Here is a 22,738-nt window from a genome sequence, read left to right as displayed (position 1 = left end):
GCTGTGTGGCTAAGGTTTAGTAGTTTTTGATCCAAATGGTTCATCCGCACATATGGCTGGCATTTTCAGAGACATGCCATGGTAATATGCGTTACTCTCCATGGCACAGTGTGAAAAGATTGTGTAGTGAGGTATATGTTTTGACCACTGCACAAGTATGTGTGTGGAAGGTGGGGTAAGGCACTTTTGCATGTGTTTAGAGTTCATTTGCAGTTGCAGTTCTGTCTGCATACCTCACCCATCTCACCCCTGAGATGGACAAAACATATACTCTACCACACAATCACTCCACACTGAGCCATGGAGAGAAACACATCTTACCATGACATACTTCTGAAGATGCCAGCCATAGATGCAGGTGAAACTTTGGCCAGTTACACACAATGTGCTTGGCGCGTGATGGGGACAAATGTCTGTCACAGCAAGATTTCTTGTACAGACCTGTTTCCTCAAGCCCTGTGTTCACTTTCTATTCTTTCCATGGCAAGCGAGACCACTATTAGCATGACTTTTAATTTGCTTCACCGCCAGAGCGGGGAAGTTTACCAGTGAGCACAGCGTTGCCTCAGAGAGCTTCCCTCTGCTCACAGCCAGCCTTTCCTCTTCCTCATGCTGCTTTGCATGCCTCCCCCCCCCCCCCATTGCTGGCTGCTTCAAGTAACAGAAAAGAAATTTATTTGAATAATACTGACCACTAATGTTCCTGATATTTTCATACATTAATATAAAGAGAGCTTGAAAATAACAAGCCTCTGTCCTCTGGCGGCAGCAGCACCAGCAGCAAGAAGTGTTGTGTGAAGTGGAGGGAAGGGAAGGGAAAAGAATATCTGCTTTAGTAGTCTGTGTTTCAGGAAACTGCTTTGCCTCTTTTATTTGTGGGGGAGGGGAAGGATTACTTTTGGAAGAGTAATATCGACGTAAGTGCAGCTTAAAGGCTAACCCAGCAGTCTTGACTACCGGGTGTAATGAGTTCTGTGCCTTTAACAATCACTTGATGGGTGGAGTGAAGAGAACCAGCCTGGAGAGCTCTCTGGAGAAAACCTTTGGGGAAAGGATGGAGTGTATCCTCGCATGTAAACACAGAAATATGAGGAGAACCCTCTGTAAGCCACTGTGCAGAGAAGAGTTCTGAGGTAAGCATGCCATGCATAATGGCCCATTAGAAACAAAAACTACCAAACCACAGTCACACAGCTCATAAAACCAGCTGATTTCAGCCTTTGACAATACATACAAATTACATCTATCCATTTCTTAAAATAACATTGCTGTAAATGAGCCTAGCTAACCAGGATAAAATGTTCAGTACTGCCCACCTCTGGCATTAGGATGTAAATTGATCGCAAGTTGAGATCAAGTAACATTTCCAGCCACAGCCCATGTTGTTAATGTATTATTGCAAGCACGGATTAATTATTGAGGAGGGAGTGATCTTTTCTCTGAAACATCCAGGACTGCTTTCTGCTAGAGACAGGATTCCAGACAAGATGAATCATTGTTTGGCTGTAGCAATGCTTATCTATGGTCACCTTCCAAAATAGTCATATCCATAGTTTGGCACAAGCTGGCATTTGGCTGCCATATGTAGTATACGTAACTAACTGGAAATGTGGCTGTTCAGCAGAGCCACAGGTTTAATCCTGGTACTAGAGATTCTGCTAGCTTTTCCAACATGGTCCACATCTGAAACTGATTATAAGACTGATACTTATAATCCTGAAGCATATGACTTTCTATCACAACTATTAGATGAAAAAAATGACATGTAGAATTTTACTTCATTTATACATAATGAAATATGTATATACATTAGGGCAAAACAGGGAGCTGCACAAGGCACACTATCATTGCAAAATTATTGTGTATAGACAAAAGTTTTGAAGATAGTTCAAGAGGCCTATGAAATGGGGAAAATGGTTCTTTATTCTGAGTGAAAGCAGAACATATCCTTATTCTAGTTTAGCTTTGTGAAATCTCTGTATGCGATACTGTGCTAGCATCATAACCATGGTATGATCTTAATTGACTGAATCATATAGCTAAAATCATGAACCCTGCTCCCCCCTGCTGTGTTACAGCATCTCCAAGAAATGAAAACAAAAGGAAAATAATATTGAAAAAATTGAACAGTCTTGGGGAAAAATTTTGCTTCCACCATATTCCAAAGTTATGTAAAATCTTTGCTCATGAAAACTGTTCTTTTCATCATAACTGCTGTATACAAACTGATACTGTAACAAAATATTGGACCACAAGTTTTGCTTCAGGAATATCCTTGAGCCTATTAACTTTTTACTAAGTTTCTGGCATAGTCCCAAGACTGAGCATTCTCTGAGCACACAGATGAATTTTTCAGCATATCAGCTCTTCACATCCCCATGAGAGGTGACAATTTGCATTTTAACCATCTCCAGCTTACGTTGAAGTATTGACATGAGACCTATACAAACAACAAAAAGTCATGGGGCAATGTTACCTTATAAGCATACCTAACTACTCTTCTCATAAACTCCTTTCTGCAATCAGGGGAATTAAAAGTACAGGCAGGACTTCAGAAAACTTAAGAGAAGGTTGGAGTCCATAGTTCAATTACTGTATTTGCTTATTTCTTAAATCTTCAAAACCCAATTTCCTTCTCTTCAGCCTAAAATATTAATATATGACACCATAGAAGATAGGATAAATAGATCCACAATACAGCTGTGCACATCCTTGCTAAAATGACATGAAGACTGCATATCCAGACTATGCATCAACTGCCTTCCAGTTGGGGATTGGTTTTAATATTGATCTTTAAAGTACTATACAGCCTAGTGCCAATGTATCTCTGGAACCCTTCTCTAGTACTCACTTGTGAGAGCCTTACATTCATCATCTGAAAACCTATTGTTCATTCCTGGTCAGAAGGCTATCAGTTCAGAGGCGTTCTGCCCATTGAACAAAGTGGGCATTTGCCCAGGGTGCCCCCTTGTGGGAGGCGCAAAAACTGCAGGTTCGTTTGTGGGATTTTTAATATTTTCAGTGTTTTTCTGTTTTTGGCCTGCAGCGGGCACAATTTTTAGGCTAACAGCACCATAATTTCGGGGATTTTGGGGAGACTCTCCTGATGATATCACCCATGGTTGGTGAGGTTTGGTTTAGGGAGTCCAAAGTTATGGACTCCTAAAGGGAGTGCCCCCATCCCCCATAGTTTCCAATGGGAGCTAATAGGAGATGGGGGCTACACCTTTGAGGGTCCATAACCTTGGACCCCCTGAACTCAACTTCACCAAACCTGGGGGGTATCATCATTCGGGTCTCACAAAGATACTCTGAAATTTTGGTACTGCTATGTTAATAATTTCACCCCTGACAGCAGGCACCCCCTAAATTTCCCCAGATTTTCCTTTTAAATCCACCCCCTTCCTGCCAATGCTTGTTTTATTTCTTTCTTTTATTCTCTCAATGCCTAATAAAGGTTGTTGTTGTTGTTGTTAAATCCACCCCCTTCGGCATGGATTTAAAGGGAGAATCTGAGGTCCTCAGTCCCCAGTTTAAACATTGAAAGTGATGCTGTTTCAGGGTGGGGGATAATCCACCCCAAAACAGCATCACTTTCAATTTTTTTTAAACTGGTGATGCCAGATTCTCCCTTTAAGGTGGATTTAAAAGGAGAATTTGGGTTCTCTAGTTTAAATGCCATTGAAAGTGATGCTGTTTGGGGATTCCAGCATCACTTGTTTAAACTAGGGAACCCAGATTCTCCTTTTAAATCCACCTTGAAGGAAGAATCGGGGGTCCCCAGTTTAAATAACATTGAAAGTGATGCTGTTTCACCCAATTGGGGGGACTAGATACAATACCATAAAATGTTTTCATAGCAGTAATAAAACATTTTGAAATCATTTTGAAAATGTTTTCAAAAAAATTTCTGCTGTGTGGCATGACCCATTGCTGTGTTCAGATTTGTGAGCTGGGGCATGTTCTATAATGTGATGGTGACTTTGAAACGAACTGGTGGAAAAAAATCACTGTTTGGTCACGGTGGAAGAGGGTGGCCGCCCATGGGGGGGGCATCAAACGCAGGTTTTGCCCAGGGCTCCAGTTTGCCTAGGTACGCCACTGCCTCAGTTAAGACCAGGGCCTTCTCAGTCCTGACCTCTACCTGGTCGAATGCTTGAGCTTTAAACAAAATAGTTCAGTTCCTCAGGCTTGTAAGGCAGAATTGTTCTGCTAGGCATATGGTTGAGGCAGAAACAATATATAGTCAATGTACTGGCTGGCCTGGACCTTGTGCTCTCCCCCCTCATATTGTGCACTATTTTATCATCCAGTTTCCTCAGCAGATACCATACCAGCTCAGTTAGCTAGCTGCATATTTGCTCCTGGAGTATGAACTGGTAGCTGTATTTAGGTCGGGAGTACTACTAGAGCCTGCACACTACTGCTATATTATACTGTTTTAATTTAGTGTTAATCTATGTATTTATTCATTTATTACCCATCCTGAACCCTGCTGTGAAGGGAAGGGCAGACAGACTAAATAAATAAATAAATAAATAAATAAATAAATAAATAAATAAATAAATAAATAAATAAATAAATGGAGGTAGGGATAGATGGGAGGGAGTTCTCTACAAACTTGAAGGAAGTCACAGATATGCAGAGAAATCTGAAATGTAGTTTGATAGAACCAAATACATGCCTGTAGTGTTAAGAAAAGAATGGCCATTGAAAACTTGGCAAACCTTTCATTAATTTTTGTAAAGCTAAGTCATGGGGAAGAGGGTCAGGGAGGGATTGGAGGCAGAACAGGCCCAGAAAAGTCCCACTGTTCCCTTGGGATGACCCCCTAATGGAGGAAGACTAGCTGCGCAGCAGTCACCGGACATTCAATGCTTACACCACTTGGCTCAGCAATCACCATACAATTTTGCCAAGCTTTTCACAGAAAGGGGCTGCCAAGCAGAAGGAAGGAGGGAAAAACTGAAGACAAGGAGCAGATAAAGGTAAATTGGCTGGTGAGTGGGTGGGAAGAAGAGAAGGAAATCTGAGAAGGGGAGAGGCTGTGGGGGCTGTCAGGGAAGGAAAAGAGGAAATAGTGGGTCAAGGGATACGAGGGTAAATGAGATTTTCCATGCAATCCTCGCAGATTCATTGCTAGGTTAATTCTAAGTGCAGAGTTCGCTCTTGTTCCACTAAAAATGTTCAAACGCTGTGAGACTTAGTGCAATGTGTGAAAGCCAGTGAGGATGTTAGGATCTCAGAGACCAGGTTTGAACCCCTGCTCTGCCAAGGAAGTTCACTGGGTAAGCCACTTTGGGTCCCATCTGGGAGGAAGGAGAAGCAAAGTATTGTTAGGGATTCCCAGTGTTCATCTAGTTTATCATTCTACATATGAATTGGACAGTAAAAACTTATTACGATACACTTCCACCCATTCAAGTCTGGCCTGGATAGCTCAAGTGAGCCTGATCTCATCAGATCTCAGAAGCTAAAAGGGTCAACCCTGGCAAGTATTTGGACGGGAGACCTTCAAGGAATACCAGGGTTGTGACGTGGAGGCAGGTAATGGCAAGCTAACTTGGAACATCTCTTGCCTTGAAAACACCACCAGTGGTTGCCATAAATGTGACTTGATGGTGAAAAACATGGCCCATTCAAGCATAACATCTCTGTATGTTATCTGCTTTCACTTTTTATACTGTTCTTTGAACTACCATACTAATCTTCTGCCAGGTTCCTGACTGATATGGAAGAATCAGACTGATCTGCTTACCTATTCCCATCACGTTTCATAATAGTCCTTAACCAGGGATCTAAACATACAGACCTAACTTGCACTGAGTTACGTAACTGATGCATCTAGCTCAGTATCGTCTACTTTGACTGGCAACAGTGGCTCTCCAGATTAAGATCCTTCTATGCAAGTACATTTAACTGGAGATGTCTCAGACTGAACTGGTGAGCCACAGCCTGTCTCAATCAGACTTTCAAAAAAAAATTAAGTCAAATGAATAAAATGCATTATCCTCAACAACTACTACTACCATCCTCCACAACACAGTGATAATATAGAGCCTGTGCTCATTCAAATATATACTGGTCTGAATAGCCCAGTATTCTTTACTTTGACTGGCAAAGGCTAAATTCAGCTTCAGGCAGAGGTTTTTCTAAGTCTTTATACTTTAGCTGAAGATATCCACAATTGGACCCTGACCTTGACAGTCCACGCTAGTCTGATCTTGTCAGATCTTGAAAGCTAAGCAGGGTCAGCTCTGATTAGTATTTGGATGAGAGATCAGCAAGGAAGTCCAAGGCTGTGACGCACAGACAGGCAATGGCAAACCACTTTAATGTTTCTTGCCTGGAAAACAAAGTCACCTTAAGTTGGCTGCAACTTGACACTTTTCACCACCAGTTTGCAAGTGCAATATTAGTCATTCTAATTATTTCTTCTCAGCTGAGTCTCCTCATGCATGAAATATGAATTTCATACACAACTATAAGAAGTCATAACTGAACAGTTCATTACTTCATGAAAAATATTCTACATCAGAAGTTTTGAAAATTCTACATTAATTTAAACTGATATGCCACTTTACAGGTAATTTCTTTGCTTTTTTTATTGGTAAGCAAAAACTTATTTAAAAATAACGATATAAGTGTCAAGCAAGAATGGAAGATAATAAAACTGTTATTTTTTTTCATAAAGGCAAATATGTGAATCACATAAATTTGACATTGAGCCAGTCCCACACACACAATTCAAAACCTTTTGTGTCAGTCATCTAGCAACATGTGGGACATGATTTTGAATTTTACAGTAATTAAAACACAAAGGTCTCCAACCCTTTGGAGCCTGTGGGCGCCTTTGCAGTTTTGACAACCGCAAAATGACTGCCACAGGAGGAGGAGACAATCACACAACATTAGGGACTGAGGTAATGCATAACTCTAACAGTAATAACATCCAGAAGTTCTGTTTAACAGGAGGCCTTTTAAAACTAACACATTCTTCTAAAATATTTGTTGGCATTCACAGAGCTCACTGTCAGTCATGCAATGAAGATCTTGGTGCTGTGGTAGCAGCTGCTGCTGAAGCGACTTTAAAGACCTGCACAGTGAATCAGAAGCCCTACTGGGCAAAAGCCCCACATGACCTTCCCACTTTCTAAAAATCATGCTGTCCTTGCAAGTATGTTTAAAGTGCCTTCACTGCTTTCTGATGTTTAGCTATGTTTTGGAGGAATGAAATTATTGTACAGCAAAGTACAGCCAAGAAGTGTTATATGGTCCATTACATCAGAATCTCGACCTGAATTCAGCATGAACCTGCAGTATGACTAGGACTGGTCCTACCATTTGAGAGAGTGACCTACCTCAGTTAATTCTGGAATACTATTAAAATTCACGGAGGACAGGTATATTTACAACTTTTAGCCATAATGTCTATATAGAACTTCCATATTCAGAGGCAGTATGTCACTGAATACATGATCTTCAGGATAATAGCAGACAATGTCTATTAACTTCCTGACCAGCTTGTGGGTTTCCTGAATACACCTAGTTGTTCACCAAAGGAAAAATTATATGTGGTGCTTTATACATTTATACAGAACTAGCTTTGATCCCACAAGCCTCTTCTTATGTCTGATGAATTAGTTATGTTTATTACCACCATAAAACATACCATTTAAGCAGGTTTCTGCCTCAAGCACTATGAAATATCTTACTAACTGTAAACTAGGAAGAGAAATGGGCACTGGAAGGAACATGAAATGGAAATATTAACACTTAAGTACTTTGATGGTATTAAATTACCTTCCAGAGCATGAATTACAGCTGGAAGCCCAATACAAAACTATGTTGTGTATGAGTCACTGGATGACCTTAGATAAGTTTCTCATGTCTCTTACCCTTCTGAATCTGTAATATGCAGAAAAAATTACTTGCATAGTGCCAAAACTGGAAACGATACAGGCGTTCCATGACTGCAATTCCAGATATGATGTCTGTCTCCGAAAACCATCCATAGAAAGACCTAGTAATAAACTGGGGTCACATCACTGGGAAAATGACAATTTGGCTGCATTAAACCCCAGTACAGAAAGATACAGGTACCACTTTGCTTGTCACTATTCCCTACTAATGCTTAAAGCAGATGCGGAAGATATTTTGGGGAAGTGATTTGAGGGAAATAACGCAAACATAAAGAGTTAATATCCAGCACTTGTGTTCCTAATCAAGATGCCCTAAAACTGACTTTTACACCCAAATTGCACATTAGAACTTCTAATCATAGCATTTCAGCATGTAGTTTGGCCATTATTTCACAGTGTTTTATAATGATTACTGAGACAATACTTGTGAAAAGAGAGAGAGAAGGAAGGAAAATGAGAATTTCACACACACACACACACACACACACACACACACACACACACACACACACACACACACACACGTATGACATTTTCAATCAATTCCAGTTTCTTTCACCACAGGACCTGCCTGGGCTTGAAGGTGGATTTTTTAGAAGTGTAAATAGCAGGTGCAAGGAGACCAAATTTGGATCCGAGGCTCTGATCGGGACAGAGCTTATATTTCAATTTCCTGGACAAACTGCTCTCTGATTTGCTATCTCTGCATTATTTCCCATGTGGAATTGCCTACCTGAGTAGATCAAGAAGGCTCCCACCTTTCTATCATTCTGTTGATTGTACAAAACATTTTTAAAGGAAATTTTTATAAAGAGATTAGAATTGCAATATAATGTGACAGTCCAAGAGCTATTCAATCTCACAGTTTTATACTGAGTTAATGTTTACAATATTTTTGTAATCTGCCTTGAATCTCAGTAAAAAAGGCAAGTGAAAAAATTAATTTCAAAAAATTGTCCAAATATCATACAAAGATACCCATGAATAGCAGGTAGCAGCTTGATGGTAGTGGACATTCACACCAGAAAATATTTTTTTGTAATCCACCTGGAGTCTTAGTGAGAAAGGCAGATGATAAAATAATACATATTTTTAAAAAGTACAAAGAGAAAGCTTCTAAAGCAGGGGTCTTCAAACTATGGCCCTCCAGATGTTCATGGACTACAATTCCCATCAGCCCTGCCAGCATGGCCAAGTGGTAGGGCTCATGGGAATTGTAGTCTATGAACATCTGGAGGGCCATAGCTTGAAGACCCCTGTTCTAAAGGCACCCATAAACAGCAGACAGCAGCTTGGTGGTGGGGATTCACACCACAAAAATGTCCTTTTAATTCACTTGCTACCAAGATTGCTCTCAATAACTAACTGTAGATTTTTTTCTAATTGCCTTAGTGGACCAGGACCCACAACTGAGTTGTACTCAGGCTGAAGGTGGCCAAACCAAAGACTATACCATTATTTCATTAGAACAGATGAAAGCCATGAAGACAAAGAGGTGACCAAATAGTCCACTTCTAATACAAATGTTAAAAATATAGGAGCCCTGGCCTTCTTCACATCTGGTCCTGCTAAAAAGGGGTACGATCATACGCTGTAAAATAACCCAAGTCCCAGGAAACAATTCCACAATGGGGAAAAGGAGGAAATACTAGTGTTCTTACAACTTGAAGCTGCAAGAGCATTTTACTTCTCTCCTTTGTATAAATTTATATTTTACATCATAGTTAAGTATTCCAGTTTGTAGAAATGCAAGTTTGTGTGCATTTTGTCATTATACAGACAAACAAATACATACATGCATACATACAAAGAATACTGGTAAGCCGTTAAAAACGATCACCCTAAATTTGGGATGGAATCACAATTGTATTTTAATTTGCATAAAATCCCAAAATAATAGTAGTACTAGAATAGCAGACTAAAGTGCGAGAGAACCAGGTTTGACTCAGCTATGGAAACTTGATGGGTGATCTTGGGCCAGTCACATATTCCCAGCCTAAATTATCTCACAGGGTTGTTGTAAAGATAAAATGGAGTAGAGGATTACATAAATCACTTTAGATTCCCACTGGGGAGAAAGGTCAATGAAGCAAATAAATATTTCTAGGTCCATATTATCTGAACCTAACATGAGCCGCTGCCTTAAGTGATTGGTTAGCCTAAGATCTGAGACACTCCAATTCAAACCCCCATTCTCACTAGTTAATGTTGGACTATTCGCCTACTCTTAGTCTAGCCTACATCACAGGACTGCTGTGCGAATAACATTGTATGCTATTTTGTGTCCCCACTGGAGAAAAGGGGAGGGGTCATAAAAAGCTGAGTTGATTTTTTTTCCTCACACGTCCCCAGATGAATCGTAACTGTATTAGAAAAACAGCCGTGCGTACTCTGACATTGTTTCTGCATTTTACAAAATGTATAGAGGACTTTACAGTATACAGTGAACTGTCAAACCAGTCAGTGAAACTTTAAAGCTTAGAAACTCAAAACATCCATTGACGTCTCACATTCCAGCGCCACCGGAGAAGCCAAACACGCGACTTACCTGGGATCGCCAGATTGGCAAGGGGTAGAGCGCGGAGAGCAGGCGGCAAGGAGCCCATCCACTTGGCGTTGCTGCCGTCTCCGGCCATCCTTCCTCCGCCTCGGGCTCCCAAATTCACTGCTCCTGCCGCTGGCCCACTTAGAAGTCAGCGCACTCTTCGGAACCAGCGGCGAAGACAAATCCACTGGCGAGGCGTTAGGGCTGTCGCCTAAGAGCGCCTCTTCCTTCTCGCGCTCCGGAAGACTGGGCTGCCCTCCTGTCCATCCCAGTCACTAATCTGACCCCGCCTCCTCCGAGAGGGGTGCCTTCAGCGAAGAACCTGCTGGAGACACCTGATCTCACACGGCCCGACAGTGCGGCCTCCCCCTCCGGCGAGGCTGTACCACTGGCCATGTCACAAGAGGCTGGCTTGCTCTGCCCCGCCGCACCTGCGAGCCCGGCAACCGCGGCCACATGCCTGGCGCGCGCGGAAAGCCGAAGCAACAGCAGCGCTGGGCACAAAGCGCCGTCACTGGCTGCAGGGCGACCGAGCCGCATTCTCCGCATGTCAGGGCGGCTGGGCAGTGAGGCTGCAGTTTGCATGGCCGGACAGTTCTCGGGTGTCGATTGGCTTAGGGCCCTCTTAGCTCCGATTGGCTAGTTTTCTTCCTGAAATTTCCACTTCTCCAGTCGCCGAGGAGGCTTCTTGACGTTTCCGGGTTTGAATGCTACGACTCGAAAGGAACAAGCGGGAGAAGGTTGCGGGGAACAACCTGCCTTGTCTTTCGGAAATAATAACATAGGAACAGGCTTTTGGTGTCTGTGGAAGATGCATGGTAACCTCTCCATTGTTTGGGTTTGATGTTTTTTCTTTTTCCTAAATGGAACAACAGCCAACCTTTATATTTGACTCTCTAATCGTTATTTTTTGACATTCGGCATTAGAGTCCAAAGGGTTGTCATCTTCTCAAATAACAATACATTCTAAAATTTGAGGAGACCTCGAGGAAATGGTAACATTTTCTAGGTTTAGGTTTTGTTTCTTTAAAACTGATTGAAACTCTTGTTTTGCACTCACACAAACGGCCTCTTCTCATACCAAATAATTATTTTATACAATCTTCTGTTTTGTCGAAGGCTTTCACGGCCGGATTCAACTGGTTCTGGTGGGTTTTCCAGGCTGTGTGGCTGTGGCCTGGTGGATTTTATTCCTAACATTTCGTCTGCATCTGTGGCTGGCATCTTCAGAGGTGTATTACAGAGAAAAGTCTGTTTCTCACTGTGTCATTGTGTCTGTGTCTCACTGTTTCTCACTGTGTTCCTTTCGAGTCGTAGCATTCAAACCCAGACACCGTGAGAAACAGACTTTTCTCTGTGATACACCTCTGAAGATGCCAGCCACAGATGTAGGCGAAACGTTAGGAATAAAATCCACCAGCCCACGGCCACACAGCCCGGAAAACCCACCAGAACCAATCTTCTGTTTCTTCAGTGTTCAAAGAACATTCTCAACTTTTCAGGTTTGGTGCGGCAATCCTTACCATACCAAAGTACAGAATGTTTATAATAACTCAGTAGTGTTATAATGCTGTACTTTCTTGCTTATTTGGGAATAAACCCAAACAAGCTCTTTGGAATTTACTTCCTATGAAGTAAATAATTAGATTATAAAATTGTCATACTATACTCTTCTTTATCTTCACAATAAAAATGAGGCAATCTTTCTCTTTTATGAGAAAGCTATCTTGACTGTCTCCATTCTCTCAATGATGGTAGTTATTTATTACTTATTTCCTTCATTTATTATCTGCCTTTGGTCGATTCCCCACTTACCATCTGCTGCATGCTACTCTTGGCAAGTAGCGCGGGGTCCCGCAGCACTCCCCACTACAGGGGCAGCGACAACGCAGCCGCCCCGACGCTGCCACTCTTGCACCCCCTCAGCGCACGTCATTCCTGGCACTCCTCAAAATGTCGCCTTTTGATGACTCCGTGCAGAGCACGGGGTCGTGGGGAAGCCTGGGAGCGCACCAGAAATGACGCACGCTGAGAGTAGCGCGCAGCAAGGGTGGTCGATGGTAAGTGGGGAAACGACCTTTCACACTGAGACTCAGGGAAGATTACAGAGTTATAAAGACAATATAATAAAGACTATATTGTACTGCAATAATGCTTGATTTTTAGAGAAATGAAGAACCAATGACAAAAAGTTTTAAAAATAATTATTTTATTGTGATATGAAACTATAAAAAGAAAACTAACAACTGTCATCTTCTCCATCTTCTTGGCTGAGATTTGGAGGCAGGCTGACTCAGAGTTGCTGACTGTTGATATTAGTAAATTTATTTGGCAACTTTTAAAAATATATGAAGATTTTATTAGTAAAAATAATCACATAAAAGAACAAGAAAAATACAGACAATAAATATCAGTTTTGATGATATACTGAAAGACACTTTTGATGATATACTGAAAAAAATATACTGAAGACTAAGGGTTGAAGATGATCCCAAAGTTTAATTTACTTTCCTGGAGCTGTTGACTTAACTGTGCCTGTTTTGGTCCTATTTAATCATTATACTCTCCTAGCTACTGAAGATAATACAAATCAAGCATATTATTCAGTCCTGGTAAACATGAGTTCTGAGCATTCCATGCTGACCTTATGAAGACTTTACCATTGGATTCTTTGGGCAGGATTCTCCTAACTGACCTCTTATAGCATATTCACCGATTCTCAAACCCGGTTTCAAGTTCTTCCAAACAGTGGATAGCCCTGTTGCAGTGAGGAAATGGTACCTTTAAAGGAAGATTACTGCTAGCAGCTTCACACAGTGTTTCAGCTGTGGTAATTTACTACAATTTATCCAATGAAGAGCTTGTAACTATGACTCATCAAGGAACTGGAGACATTGTTGCTGTCACGATTACAGAATCAAAGGTTAGATCCTGAATTACTTAGAAGAAAAAATGTTTGTCCTAACTACAACAGCAGTTGAAAACTACCATCAAGCAAAAAAAAAAAAAAACTAGTCGCATCAATCAGTCTCTTCTCATCATATCAATATTGTTTACAGTTTTGATGATAATTTCTTCAGCATGGTTAATATTTTATTTCATCTAAAAGATCAGGTACACAAGTGCACGTGATTGAAATCAGCAATGTCTTTGAGACGGTGCCCAGAAAGCTGTTGGCAAACTGCCAACTAGGACTATAAAGGAGGGTGACAAGGAAGCAGACCCAGACTTTGATCACTGTACTGTCTGCATCAAACATTACAAGCTGAATGTTGTCCACATTCTGAATGTTGTCCACATTCTGCCTTGCAAGGATGTTTTCCACAAAACCTGTATGGATCTCTGGGTCAGTGAACACTGTACCGCCCTATGACTAAAATGAACATTTTATAAGCCATGGGAATTGTAACAAATGTTCCATGGGCCAACAATATGGCCTTTGACATGGAAACGCTGATCAGAGGTCAGTTAGGCTACAGGAGATCAATACTTGGTGAACTTAGCAGTGACAACACACTCAATCTGGAACCCTATGTATCTCTGGCATATCACAGTTTCCACAGGATGGGGAATTGGTCCCAAGGCCAAAAGAGATCAGCACTGCTGTAACTAAAGAATGGTTTATTATTGCCAGTTTTGGCCTCTTGAGGGCCTTTACACTCTAGCTACATGATCATCAAAGTCACAGCTAGCTTAACAAGGATGAGTGGTATTGAAGGAACATTTTGACAAATTGCCTTGAAGAGTGAACCACCTATGATTTATTGATCATATAACTCAAGCATATGTCTAATACCTTCTATTTTCATAATTTGCTAATGCTAAAGCTTTGTAAGAGAAAAAAAATCAATTAAACTTTAGTTATTAAAAAAACCTGTGAAACTATTTTTTTTAAAAAAACCAGTCCTCAATCTCATTGCTCCAGGCCATTACTTAAAAACCATTAATAACTTTTCTTTCCTACAAAGTAGGTCAGATTGGAGCAGGCTGAATGCAGTCCCATTGCAAGAGAAAATCCTTTAAGCTATTCTTAGCAACTGTGACAATAAGTCTGCTTTGAAAATAATACTGTGCTATAGGCTGGGGCAGAGACCAAAGGTATTCAGTTATATTCTGTTACATCTTGTTACAGCTACACCATTGAGTTAGATCGTATATAATTATGAAGTTCGGACCACATTGTGGATAGCAGAATCCATGCAAGGGGCAAAATCTGAGACAGCACTGCATACCAAAAAATCAACATCTTCCTTAACTTCACTGTTGGGATACCACAGAACATTAATGCTGCAAAGAAAGCCAAGATAATTCCCAAACTCTTGCAAAGCTTCAGGTGCCATTTGGGGCTGCTTTAGCAAACTGATCAGATGTGAGTCTTACAGTCCCCCTTGTACAGGCTGTTATCCAAGGATTAGATACGTACAGCAGAAGACAGAGCTGTGTGTTCTGTAGACAGGCCTTGTGACACAATTGGTGCCATACATATCAACATTTGTTGCTTTGTTGCAGCTATCCAAAAAGCCCTGCAAAAAGAGTTTGGGTGCCATTTTGAATTGTTGTAGCAACCAAAGCAGGCACCAATGCAACTCAAGGCATAGAAGGAGGACAGGAATGCTAACAACAACACAGTGAGTTCAGTATAGACTTTGCTCTAGACTGGTGGGTCCAGTTCAGAAGTATAGAAAACTAAGACAATTATCTTGAATCTAGGTAGACATAGCAGTGACTGGTGTTTGCTATAACTGTCCTGTTCTATTGGCTTCAATGGAATTTAGCTTAACTTTAGTTCCATGTCAGATATTTCTCTTCACACTTGAGAATGGTTCAGATATTGGAAATTTCACACACTTGAATAAAACATTCTCTCTTGTTTTCCCTTAGGCCCCCAAATCCTGTGTACGAGCTATTTGTTTAGTCACCAGTGATTCCTAGCTTAAATTCAGCTTTAATGGATAATGTATTGTTTGTGCAAGTCTTGACTTTGGGAAAAAATGTCAGGCGTGAATCCATAGACACGACATTGTAGGGTTTGACATGGACCAAACTACTTGAATGGTGTTTAGCTAGCCATTGTAATGAAGTCATTGTTGCATGAACCTTATCGAAGCATTTAAAAATTCAAAGCTTTTACATATGATCTGTATTGTAGTCAGACATACTAATAAAATTCTCCAGTCACGTTTGTTTATGATTATAATCTCAGATATATATATATTTTTATCATAAAATGTATTGGATGTTTTCATAGTCAATATCAGAAAATCCTTTGCATTCCTAATTCAGTAACCTGATCACAGTGGACTCATTTAAAATAAGCAATAGGCATTGTGTTTTGGAAGGAAGTCTAGTCTCTGCACACTGAGGGTTCTTATACTTTGCCAGAACATGATCTGAGGGTATTGTTTTCACTTGGACATGAATTATCATTATGCCCACTGGACAGACAAAGGACAATGCCTGTTTCAGAATTTAATTCCACCTGCAACACTGCTGGGCCATGAATGGATTAACATAATACATTTTGCCGCTGCATAAAGGGATTTATTAAAAATAGCATGAAGAAAGCACTGCTCACTGTAGATACCATGTCTGTAAAAGGATCAGTTTCTCAAACCATTTTAAAATCACTTTAAAATGGTTGCAGTCTCCTTGTGTTGGCCATGAAAATGCTGTTTCTTCTCATGTTACCCAAGAGGAAGCAGTTCCTGTCTCTGCGGCAAGCAAGAAGGAATAGTGGATGGTCCTAGGCAGTTACCTTTGCCAGGGTTGTTGTTCTGATGTCAGCAAATGATTAGGAGAAGTGCCGGTGTGCTACTAGATTTCCCCTTGACTGCTGCAATGCTGGGATCAAGTAGCCTTCACTCTTGCCATTGGTAATGAAAGAAAGAACATGTAAAGTGATAATCTGCCACCTACAAAATGGAATTCTTGGTCTCATTGAATATTTAGGACTGGGTTAATTAAGATCATAGGGAGAGGCCCTCCTGACTGTCCTATCAATCAAATAAGCTCATTTGGTGGATACATGAGAGATGGCCTGTTTGGTGGCAGCCTCATGATTACGGGCAACCTATCCAGGGAGGTGCACCTGGCCTCATCACTTTTGAATTTTAGGAGCAACTGAGGCCAGTTGTATTTAGGACTGCATTTGACTACTTTAGTTTTTATTTATTAGCAATCCTAATTGAAATATGAAATTGCAATCTTTTAGGCATTATTTTTAAAACAAATAGACCATGTTTTATATACATTGTAAACCACCTTGAGTGCCATAAGGTAGAAAGATGGCTAATGAATGTTTTAAATAAACAAAACAAATATTTGGCAATATTTTGATGTGGTAATATACTACAGTGCCCTGACCTGGATGGCTCAGGCTAGCCCAAGCTCACTGTATCTCGAAAGCTAAGCAGAGTCATCTGATTAGTATTTAGGTGGAGACCACCAAGGAAGTCCCGGGTCATGACACAGCCAAGCAATGGCAAACCACCCCTGAATGGCTTGTGCCTTAAAAATCTTATGAAGTTCCCTTCAGTCAGCTGTAACTTGGCTTGTACTTTTCACCACCATTAATATACTGCATTATCAATTGGCATGTCATCTTTACTAATATTTGAAGTATGATGTATGTCTCTACAGGAAACCAAGTCATTCATGATTCTTATTTCAAGACTGGTCTTGAACTTGCATCTTCATACACAGGATAGCAGCAAGAAAATGGCTGCCATCTGCATTGTAGATTTAGGTTCACGTGACTGCTCAGAATCTTTTCTGGAGTCTGCATATGTGACATTTCTAGAGTAGTTTATATGGCAGCTGAGCCAATTATTTCCTGGCAGCTTTTAAAGCATGAGTAAAGATAGTAACTTCAGAAGAGGCCCTCATTTAATCCTGTCAACAATTCTGTGGCTAGATTAAGGTGAAAGAAAATGGTTCACTCAGTGTTAGCCAATGAACTTTAAGGCAAGTAAGAGCTTGGAAGTGAATTGCTTGCATACATAACACTGTGTCATGATAAAAATGATGTGGTCATGTAAGAATTTCATTCTTGAAATAAAGAGCCAAACATTTTAAAATAACTATAAAAGACAGTTGTACTGTTAACTATTTGGCAATTGCTTTTGACATTAGCTGTTGAAGCTGCTCAGGCCCAGAATCCACCATTTGCTTTTAGAGACGGTACTGATTCCAGCCATGCTTGGTGCTGTTTCAGCTGACCATTCCAGTCATTCCAGCTTCCACTTGTAAATGTGAGCAAGTATCTTGTATGGAAGCAAAGTTGAAGACATGTATGTGGTGTGATTGTGGATCACTTTGTTCTGGTATGAAATGGCTTTGGATTGAAGCACTGTAATTTTGGAGGAGGTTGTATCAAAAGTGACCTGTCTCAGGACATAACTACACAAATGTGCCCAGTGAAGCTAGAGAAAAGGGGTGAATATTTCTATTGATAAAACTTGGAAGGGGGAAACTGGAATCTTTCTCCTCCTCCACCAGCAGTGTCTCTTGCAGTGCTAAAAGTACAAGCAGTTTTTATGATGAGTTCCTCTGATATATGTCTGTAAGTCCAGACATGTAGTTGTGATCAGATAGGTGTTAGACACATTGGGTAGTTATGTCCTCACTCTTTCTCTATAAGAAAGTGAGGGAGAGAGAGAGAGAGAGAGAGAAGTGCAGATAGGCACTCAGTAATATAGCAGGTGTTGATTAGATGAAATGTTACCCACCACATTTCAAAAAGAATTCCATTTCTTGTGCCATGCGATTTAAGTTCTACTGAGTCAGCCTGTTTGTATCCTACCTATTTCCTCCTTCTGTGCCAGCTGCCACTATACCATTGAAAAATCATCTTGATGAAATTCATCAATGTATATTTTGATTCCTGAATGTGTGAAGAAGCATGTAACAATAGTTTATGTTGTCATAAAGACAATGAATAACAATTTAGATTTAGACTCTTAGACTTGACATCCCAAACACTCAAGGGAATCACCCTATTAATTAAAAAATTATATAAAATTAATTATTAAAAACATTGCACAATCATATTGACTGTGGTTAACTAAATACACAAGCAACAGAAGACACTCTGATTACTGGAAAAGGACCCCCCCCAACTGACTAAAGTTGGTTGAGATTAATTTATCTCCTATGGGACTTAGTCCTGATTAACTTGTTTGAATTGCGTTTAAGTCATGACAAATAAATAAGAGTTGCTGTGGTTACATGGGACCATTTGCTGTCATGACAAAAATGCACTTCACATTTGCTCAAGGACTCTTTCATGTTCCAGAGTGCTGCCCTAGCATTGAAAGCAGACTATTTGTATTCTTAACACACCATGTCACTGAAATGCCACTTCTGTAACAAGAAGCTCTTGTCAGAGAAGTGCCTGCCTTTCAACTTTGTTTATAAGCCATGTTACTGTATGATTACTGTATGATAGCTCTTTCCTCTTGGTTCTGCGGAGGTCAGCTGGAGGACAGCTTAAATGCCTGAAGCAGGAGCAGGTGCAGGCTCCATTAACCCACAGCAAATCCATAATTATGCAGGTCAGAAAGTCAGTATTTCTGTACGGAGAAATGTGCCTTGTTCTGTAATGTTCTAAACTGCAGTACCAATGTTCTAAATAAATGCTGGAAGAACAGCTGACAGGGATGTTACAGGCCTTCGGAAAACATGTCCTCTATAAGAGAATGAGATTAATGTTTGCATATTATCCCTTTCTATGCTTCCCTGAATTCTTCAGGAAGAGTTTTTAATATAGTACATTCACAACTGTTTGAGAAGGAAAACAGGAGGCGATGTTGTCTTGCTGTTCCATGTTTATTCCTTTATTTAAATTTATAACCTGTCCTATTCTAGTCCTAGACTCAGTGCTCAGCTCATGCCCTTTTACATGCTCCCCACGGCATACTTCACTACTCATATCTCACCCCTTTCTAATCTTTCCTTAATTCATCCTAGTCACAGTCTTTTTTTTCTTAAAGGATTTTCCTCTCACTCTCTATTCAGTGTAGGAAAACCAGGCTCAAATATCCTGTCATATATTAAACTGAGCCTTGATGAGCCATCAACAGGCCTAAGCGGAAAAGAATAGGTAATGAGAACACGTTTATATGGATCCTACCATGCCGTGGAATGCAGAGTTCTCCTGCATCCCTCACAGTTCCTGCAGCACCTTCCAACTCTCCCCAAAAATCATATTCAGGGACATGGGAACAGCCACATGAGTTTGGGAGTATGGAAGTATGGAAGACTGGAGTATGGAAGGACAAGGGGTCAGGAATGTAGGTATAGATTTTTTATGGGGGGATTGTAACGAGACCACAACCACACCCACCCTCTGGGGCATGGCCATGCCTCCCCAAGCCCTGCCCCCAGCCTCAGTGCTTATAAAAGCAGCTCTCTGAGGCTGGGGATGGCAGACTCCCCTGCCCCGCCCTACCCTGCCCCCCACCAACTGGGCTCCCAGCCGGCAACTGGCAGCCCCTTCTGCCCTCCCCTCTGGGCAGAGGCATAGCTAGGGAAAATGGATCCCAGTGCAAAATCTGAGGTTACCTCCCCCCCCCCGCACGGGTGGCCACTGTGATGTTGGAATCCACCCCCAAACAGCATCACTTTCAATGGTGTTTAAACTAGAGAGCCCAAATTCTCCTTGTAAATCCACCTTAAAGGGAGAATCTGGGGCCCCCAGTTAAAACAACATTGAAAGTGATGCTGTTTTGGGGTGGATTCTCCCCCACCCCAAAACAGCATCACTTTCAATGTTTAAACTGGGGACCTCACATTCTCCCTTTAAATCCATGCCAAAGGGGGTGAATTTAAAAGGAGAATCTGGACACATTTGGGGGGTGCCTGCTGTCAGGGTTGCAATTGTTAAGCTAGCAGCACCAAACTTTCAGGGTATCTTTAGATGACTTTCCTAATGATACCACCCAGGTTTGGTGACGATTGGTTCATGGGGTCCAAAGTTATGAACCCTCAAATGTGTAGCCCCATCTTCTATTAGCTCTCATTGGAAACAATGGGGGATGGGGGCACCCACTTTGGGAGTCCATAGCTTTGGAACCCCTGGACCAAACTTCACAAAACCTGGGTAAGAGAGTCTCCCAACAAGTCCCTGAAATTTTGGTGCTGCTAGCCTAAAATCTGCGCCCCCTGCAGGCCAAAAACAAAAAAAACACTTAAAAATATAAAAAACCCATAAATGGAGGGTGGAGCTTTAGATATGTAATGCGGGGGTTTGAACCCGAGTACCCCCCCTTACCCACGTCCTTGCAAGGAGTGATTCCTCCCTCCTCTCCTTCAAGTACTGTTCCACTGAGAAAAGAGGCTGAGTTATTTCCTTGTCCCTCATTCCCTGTGCCCATTGACATGTATGGCTCTTCGTCCACATAGATCCTGGAATAAGCTTTCCATAGATCAGAAGGGCAGAAACAGAGATAAAAATGAGCAAACATTGGGTGCTTTCTGTGCCTGCATGGTTGGATACATATAATTGTTTCTGTACTCTGTAATTTTTGAATATAATTGTGTTTGTACTCTGTATTTTAAAAACCAAATAAAGAAATATGAATAAAATAAAGCGTACAAAGAAGATGCAGTTCAGAATACACTGAAGTCAATGTAATAATTAGCAATGACTTCTTCCACTTGTTTTGGAATAAGCCCTTAAGGAAATAATGTTCACTTCTGTGTTTCAGTTTTATTTTGTATGCATTTTCACATGATTGAGTGAAGAGCTTTACCCTGCAGAGCTCATTAGAAAAGGTCTTGACTCAGTGCCAATAAACCTCTTGGGAGTCTAGCAAGGGAACAGCAAGTCACTTCTTATTCATCAGGGAAATACCTCTGTTAAAACCAATCTGGTATTTTAATTCCACATGCTTTCTCCAGAGGGTTTGATTGCATGTAGATCACAAATGCTTGGATGCAGCAACAAATTATTCCCAATACAGCCCAAATCCTTTAATAATCCTATGTCATTCTGATAGTTTTAACTTATATGAGTGGGTATTCAAAACAGCATAATTTACATAACTTTATCACAGTGGCTGTTGTGGGCTTTCAGGGCTGAATGGCTGTGGTCTGGTAGTTGTTACAGCCCGGAAAACTCACAATAGCTTGTTGATTTTGGCTGTGAAAGTCTTTGACAATACATTATTCCAATTCTTCTGAATCTTCTAAGGTCAGCCCAAACTGACAGTATTGTTGCTCTCCAAATTAAAGATGCTGTTCAACATGAAAGATCAGTGGCACATATTCCAAACTTGTGTGTCCCTGGATGACAACAGAAAAACCCAGTAATGGTGGCTTCACTGTTTCCACACTATGCAAAAACTTGGCAAACAAAAGATCAAGTGCAGTGAGATATTTTTGAGCCCTGAATCTCATCTGCTTCCCTGAAACCTTCTTGACTAGCCCAATGGCTCATGTCAGATCTGCCTACCTAACCGTTTTGCCATCCACTGCTCTTAAAGTCAGTAACTTAACAAAATAGTATCTGAGACTAGGATACAGGTGCATACTATTTAATAGTCTAGTTTGGATTCTATACAGAGTTACACTCTTCTATATCCACTGAAGTCAATGGGTTTAGAAGGGTGTAACTTAGGAAAGCACTGTAAGAACCAAACTAGATGTGATACCAGAGGGACATCTCTGCTATTGTAGGAACAAAATTCTTTCTGTTTACAACAGTCTTGGGAGTCCAATCCTAATCTAGCCATGGTATGGGGGGGAGGAGTTCCTGCTCCCTTCCACCCACAGTTTTTCAGAACCCAAACACTGGGGATTTGGACTCTTGAAAACAGCAGGGAAGATGCACAAATCCTTCCTCCCAACTTAGGCCCCTTCTGCACACGCAAAATAATGCGTTTTCAAACCACTTTCACAGCTGTTTGCAAGTGGATTTTGACATTCCGCACAGCTTCAAAGAGCATTGACAGCAGATTGAAAGTGCATTATTCTGCATGTGCGGAATGAGCCATTGTTTTAGGTCCTCTCCATAAGGGCTCTTTAAACTCGCTTCTGAAGGTAAATATATTTTTATGGTTTTACAAGAATAAAGTGCAAGGATAAAGAAGCAAGAACAACAAGAAAAAGATCAACACAAGTTCTGGAAGATTCACATCACAGCTTCATGTATTGCTGATGGACACATTTAATATTTGACGTATGTAAAACTTTAACAACAACAAAAACTCTGCTTACCTATAGAAGCTAAAGTGGGTTAAAGAACCCACATAAAAGGGACCTTAATCTACAA

The 22,738-nt window shown here is 40.9% G+C and overlaps 1 protein-coding gene and 1 pseudogene across 2 annotated transcripts in view; one reads left to right on the top strand and one right to left on the bottom strand.

The window, feature by feature from the left end:
• Positions 1-11,034, bottom strand: part of PLCXD2 (phosphatidylinositol specific phospholipase C X domain containing 2) — a 42,119-nt gene extending 31,085 nt beyond the window's left edge. The window contains exon 1 of one of the 2 annotated variants that reach the window (XM_048494865.1): positions 10,471-11,034. In XM_048494865.1, the coding sequence (XP_048350822.1) occupies positions 10,471-10,558 (88 nt within the window). In that variant the 5' untranslated portion in view covers positions 10,559-11,034. Of the gene's footprint in view, positions 1-7,898; positions 7,990-10,470 lie in introns of those variants that run through there. The other variant, XM_048494866.1, reaches the window with a different exon arrangement.
• Positions 11,035-12,549: 1,515 nt separating this feature from the next.
• Positions 12,550-14,293, top strand: LOC125431769 (annotated as a pseudogene).
• The last annotated feature ends 8,445 nt before the right edge of the window (positions 14,294-22,738 follow it).

Source organism: Sphaerodactylus townsendi, linkage group LG04, assembly GCF_021028975.2.
Source record: "Sphaerodactylus townsendi isolate TG3544 linkage group LG04, MPM_Stown_v2.3, whole genome shotgun sequence".
Lineage (NCBI taxonomy): Eukaryota > Metazoa > Chordata > Lepidosauria > Squamata > Sphaerodactylidae > Sphaerodactylus > Sphaerodactylus townsendi.
This window is presented reverse-complemented; position numbering and strand designations above follow the sequence as displayed.